The sequence below is a fragment of the Sinocyclocheilus anshuiensis genome, unplaced genomic scaffold, assembly GCF_001515605.1.
Source record: "Sinocyclocheilus anshuiensis isolate Anshui unplaced genomic scaffold, SAMN03320099.WGS_v1.1 scaffold1686, whole genome shotgun sequence".
Classification (NCBI taxonomy): Eukaryota; Metazoa; Chordata; class Actinopteri; order Cypriniformes; family Cyprinidae; genus Sinocyclocheilus; species Sinocyclocheilus anshuiensis.
Window position 1 is genome coordinate 155,964 of NW_015547717.1, and position 6,327 is coordinate 162,290.

The 6,327-nt window shown below is 38.6% G+C and overlaps 1 protein-coding gene across 1 annotated transcript in view; it reads right to left on the minus strand.

Moving 5' to 3' along the window:
• LOC107704215 (prickle-like protein 2) overlaps positions 1-6,327 on the minus strand; it is a 130,574-nt gene that overhangs the window by 43,117 nt on the left and 81,130 nt on the right. The window contains exon 3 of the mRNA XM_016507101.1: positions 961-1,116. Within this exon, the coding sequence (XP_016362587.1) occupies positions 961-1,092 (132 nt within the window). The 5' untranslated portion in view covers positions 1,093-1,116. The remainder of the gene's footprint in view (positions 1-960; positions 1,117-6,327) is intronic.

Genomic DNA, 6,327 nt, shown 5'->3' on the forward strand with positions numbered 1-6,327 from the left:
AAAAACACACACACACACACACACACACACACACACACACACACACACACACACACACACACACAGACACTCTCACGCACACTCTCACACACACTCTCTCACACTCACACACACTCTCTCTCTCTCTCTCTCTCTCACACACACACGAACACACACTCACACGAACACACACGCACTCACTCTCTTGCGCACACGCACTCACTCTTGCGCACACACACTCACTTAATCTCTCGCACACACTCACTCACTCTCTCGCACACACTCACTCACTCTCACACACGCACACACTCTCTCACACACGCACACACTCACTCACTCACTCTCTCGTACACACTCACTCTCACACACACACACGCATACACTCACTCACTCTCTCACACACGCACGCACGCACACACACACACACACACACACCACTCACTCACTCACTCACTCACTCTCTCGCGCACGCACACACACACACTCACTCTCTCGCGCATGCACTCACTCACTCTCACGCACACATACACACGCGCGCTCACACTCACTCACTCTCTCGCGCACGCACTCACTCACTCTCACTCTCTCGCGCACACACTCACTCACTCTCACACACACATACACACGCGCACACACACTCACTCTCTCGCGCACACACACTCACACTCACTCTCTCGCGCACGCACTCACTCACTCTCACTCTCTCGCTCACGCACTCACTCACTCACACACACATGCTTATGCTTACAAAAGAAGCCTAACAAAATAAACAAACGATGTAAAGGAAACAAATAATTCTATAATTATGAAAAATGTGATTTTATAATTTTTATATTATAGTATTATTACAGTATAATGATTATATGTAATACCAAATTCATGACAGAACCAAAACCTGCCCAACATTTTTTGCCTTTAGCATTTTGCTTATGGAATACCATCCTTCAGTTGAAAAAGACTGACATGCTGACATGAACCTACCTGTTCAGGTTTGAGGCCAGGTGGCACCCAAGCGTACTCCTCTAGTGCACAGCCAGAGTCATCATCAGAAGTTGAGTTCCTCTGGAAGTCAAACATGATTTTAGAGACCGTCCTCTCCATATCCAGAGCCATATCACTACTTCATACCATTAATCACTGCAGAAAGACACAGACAGACAGGAATGAGAAATGCAGATGTAACACGTTACACAGTTACAGATGCTGATATCACAGACCCTTGCATGCATTTCATTTTCAGTTCACAAACATACACTGTTGATATTCAGTATGTGATGATTAAGTTGTTTTAGTTATGCAGTAGCTGGCCAAATGCTCAATAAATGTGCGCACACTGACAACGTATTGAAATCATATGTATTGAAATTGCCTGCATGGAAATTTAACCAACTAATTTTCTGATTATGCAACATTCCTGTAAATGCAATGAGGGTTCTCACTGAACGTAAACAACATTTAGACAGATAAAGTTATCCTTTACAGCTTGATGACCACCTAAATTTTGATTCTAAATATTCAGGAAAAATATTTTTTGGTAAAAAAAAAAAAATAAAAAAAATATATATATATATATATATAATTTATTGTCAATTACAACTCTCCTATGGTGATGTAATTTATTGTGCAACTGCTATTTTTTAATATTATTTTTTATTTTTTCCAGAAAACAAATCGAAATAAACTGGTTTTGTTGTATGGATGTTACAATATCTCAAACTACACAGCACATAGAAGACAAAGCCATCTGAATGCATCAAAATATTTTAAAAGACGTAGTCTGTAATCTTTTAAAAGTCTTTAAAACATGTTTGAGCACACATTTGATGCATGGTGCTGAGAAAGTAAAAACAATGTTTTTAATACTAATGTTATTATCTGCAGTAACGTCATCCATGCAAAAAAAATCAACCCATGATAAATTCTAAATCGTTAAAATCCTTGATAATTCGAGCACCTGCGAGCTTGCTCCCACATTACTCTCACATTACACATTATACAATCTTATAACATACAAGACGTCATTGTGACATCACACTTCACTTGCACACAACATGAACCTTAATTTGGTCTTTCGCGTCAACAGGAAAAACGAGAAAAAGAAAGAGCCTGAATAAAGTGTTCAAATATAAGAAAACCATACAGCTACAATGATTTCCAATATCGTGCTATTAGATCAAATCCGTTAGAGGATACAGTAGAGACCATGTTTAAATAGGTATTGGAAGCCTGTTTCTATAACATCACTGTAAAGATACAACAGAAATTCAAATGAAAGACATACAGACCTTCATCTTCATATCAGCATCCAAAAAATAACCTGAGGGCTGTGAGAACCAGAAATAGAGAAAAAAAAAAGAAAAACGCAGTGCTAAAGCAATGCGAAAATAAACGCTTTTCTCTTTTATGTGTCATGCCTCATCCTTCGCTCTCACTCTGCCTGTGGATTTGACTGTTTCTGTGTGGGTGTGTGAGAAAGAATGAAAGCGAGGAGGGAGGGAGTGAGTGAGGGAGGGACAGAGGAAAGAGAAAATTTCTTATGTGTAAAAGGCAACATTAAAGCAAGCTCTGAGCTGAAGGACTGATGTTGACCTTCATGTCTTTTTAGACTTTTTATAACATCACAATACTGCAGTCATACGGCATACATTTATTTTACATTTGTGTTCTTAGTATGTGTACATTTACCATACAAGAAAAGATGCAAACACAAATGTACAGTAAACAGCAAGAAGTGTATATCTTGTCTTATGAACATGGTGGCAAACAGCGCAGGTTTGGTAAATAATCAGGTTTAAGCAAATAAATTGCATCACTGTGTCAAAGTTCCAACGTTATATCATAATAAAACCTGACTTTTTTTTTTATATACATCCTCTTCTGAGCATTGTTAAATGCAATGGATGTTAGGGACATTATAGGTATATATGCCATATCCAACTTTGGATGAAACAGGACAGGACTACACAACAACCAAGTGTTTTCTTCTGTGTTTGTGTAGGCTATGTGCCTAGCCCGAGTTTGATATTTGGCATATGTTAATAAAATCCATAAAACAATACACATACTCCCATTTATTGTAAATATACTGATTTCATGAACTTCAGAGGTGAAGACAAGCATTTCTGACCTGAGCAAAAAACTGCATGTCGGCTTCCAGTGAGGATGATGAAGATGAGAAAATAATTCAAACCCACACACTTGGCGTCAGTCAGTGACGGTGAGTGGGCTCTCGACACATGACAGCGCCTCATAATACAGCTGTAATTGCTGCTGCTGCATTTGAGTTGATAATTAAGCCTCAGCGATGGCTACACGTCACTATGTGTTAATGACAAAATGATATGCACTGGGCTTACTTTATATGTTCGCAAAGGGTCCTTTTTTTCTGAAGAGCCCAGTTAATATTTAGCAGTCTATATCTACATATAATTTAGTTCAATTTGTGGAAACAGAGCATCTGAGCTATGCTAAATGCACCATTACTAGTAAACAAGTTAATCTATGGAATATGCTGCTTTACAGTCGTAAGCATATTAACAATAAAATAAGTCAATACAAACATAAGCAGGTCAGTAGTTCCAAAGAAAAGCGCAATCATTTCCTGCATGCCCTCTAGGTTTAAGATTTTCACATGGCTAACAATAATAAATACCCCCATCGACAGAGGGTCTCAAGCCATATCTACAGACAAAACGTAGCTTTAGTATTTTAGATATCATTTTATTGATTCTAAAGCACACATAGCATTGCATCAACCTTTACAGCCTCCTTGCCATTGCACAGGAACACACAAAGATGTTTGAGCATTTGGAGTGCTCTCACTGGCCGTGAACACATTAATCATTCAAACTAACAGCAGGATGCTGGCTTTGTCTCTTTCCAGTGAACAGTGCTCGTGCTCTGGTCAGTGACAAGTCTCCGTGGAAACCTTGTGCAGATCCAAGAGCAAGAAAGCATACCCACAACAGATTTATCAGTCAGAGAGTGCAAATCCATGCCCCTTAAATCATCACTCACAGTCCGCTTTCCATTTGCCCAACTCATTTTCTTTGCATCAAATTTCAACTGTTCTCCGTTTCATGCTTGTGGTCTCTCACACTTTATGAGTTAGCAGGGTTATTCTGGAAAATCAATCCATCCATCAATCAATTAATCCAGGAAACCAACTGAACAAAAAGTGAAATTGTTTTATAAATCCTAAATTAATCCTACTTTAGTACCAAGATATTTTTTGCATTGTGGCATTATGTAATATTTATTATGACATTTTTATTTTCATGCATTTTACACTCCTTTTACTCTTAAAGGGGTCATCGGATGATCATTTTCCACAAGTTGATATGATTCTCTAGGGTCTTAAAGAAAAGTATATAACATATTTTAGTTAAAATTTCTCAATGGTAGTGTGAAAAAATACCCTTTTTACCTTGTCAAAAACAGCTCTGTTCACAGCTTGTCGTTTCGGTGCATGTCCCTTAAAATGCTAATGAGCTCTGCTCTCTCTTCAGTGGTGTGATGAGCCGTTCTCTGAGACTGTAAACTTTAGCCGCGGAACTTGCTAACTAGCACATTATTAGGAAAGGCGATTTGCAAAGATTCATAAAAACATTTATACTCACTTCTTCTGTAGGTGAAGCTGGATCACGAATATTTCGTGTGAACATAAACGCATTTAGGTAGATCAGGGGCGCATTCCCTTTAAAAACAAAAGTAATCCACTGTGTCTTCAGCGGCTCAGATGTCGGGAGTAAATGATGACTGCTATGTTCATTATTACATCCAACAACAGAACACCTCAATCATGTAGATTGGGGGCGCATTCCCTTCAGAAACAATTTAATCCACTGCGAGTTCAGCGGCTCAGATGTCGGGAGTAAATGACGACTGCTATGTTCATTATTACATCCAAAAACAGAACACCTCAATCGCTTAGGAGCCATTCTTGTCTACATCTGCTCCTGCGTTGAAACAATGGCGGACTGATTACAGCTCACTCAGGGCGGAGCTAAGGGAAAACACCAGTGTCAATCAACAATCATGGGAGCGGCCTGTGCCTGTGTCTGTGTGATGTCACTTTGCCAAGCATCTGTGTAAAAGTGAATTTTGATTCCGATGACCACTTTAAATGTTCCATTCCTATAGTCTATTCAGACTGTAATGATCATTAGTCTCACTGGATTCATTTTACTAAAATACATGATTTCATCTGTCCTATTTCATCAGTCTTTTTATTTACATTATACAACAGAAGTACACCACTGTTCAAGATCATCAAAATTGTATTACACCTCAATAATGGCTTTATTATTTATTTACTTACTTACTTACTTATTTTTACGTAGAATATTTTAACACCACTGACTGGAATATGTTTAAGCAGGCTGCAACATACAATAACACCACAGCTTCCTCTTGAGAACAGCCCAAAAAATTAGTTATATGTGTATGGATAAATACAAAGTTCTGGCATGAAACTCTAGATGGCGCAGTCCGATAGATCTAACTCAATCTGACCTAATGACAACATCACATGGCACAGCTGATTGGTTCTGGTCCATGTAACCCTTTGCAGTTCTTTGTTCAATTCGCACCATCAAAATGAACCAAATGAAAAGTTGGCTTCAAACTTTCATTTTCAATTTCTTTGGAGAAATTTACAAACGGATAATTGTCGCTTATTTTTATTTTCAATTTTACGAGTTTGGGTTGTTGCGCCCGAATCTGATTTTTTAACTAACATAAAAAATGACTCATTATTCTGATTTTCCACTTCTCTGTTTTGCGCTCCCGGTTGGACTGTACCAGTGGGGGGAGCGGGGGGTCGGGATGTGGATGTATTTACCCAGAGCACTGTATGGCTGTATCAGGCGGAGGGTGAACCACCTCCAGGGTAAGGCTAAAAGCAGCCAAATGTATTAAACATCATAAACCTGTCTTTTTAGACAAGAACAAGACATGAGTGTCATGTAGGCTAAAAAAAGTTTAATGGGACTGAATTTGTATTTAACGTGATTGCATAGAATTGGATAAGTATATAACGTTTCCTTTCCACGGTTATTCAAACAGCGAATAAATTATATATAGAAAGTGACATTATCAGTAACATTAATCTATCGCGAGTTTAAGCACTCTCAAAAAAAAAAAACTATCCTTATAATCACTGAATCTGTATACACTGTGAAATCAATCTCTTACTTACATTGTACGTACATCTGCGCTTTGTTGTTTATGATGAGAGAATTCGCAAGAGTCCGGAATTCAGTCAGCGAACGCGCGCGCACTCAACAAAACTGATGAGTTTCAACGATGACTCATCTGAACTCCTCTGATTGGCCATTGCATTCCTAA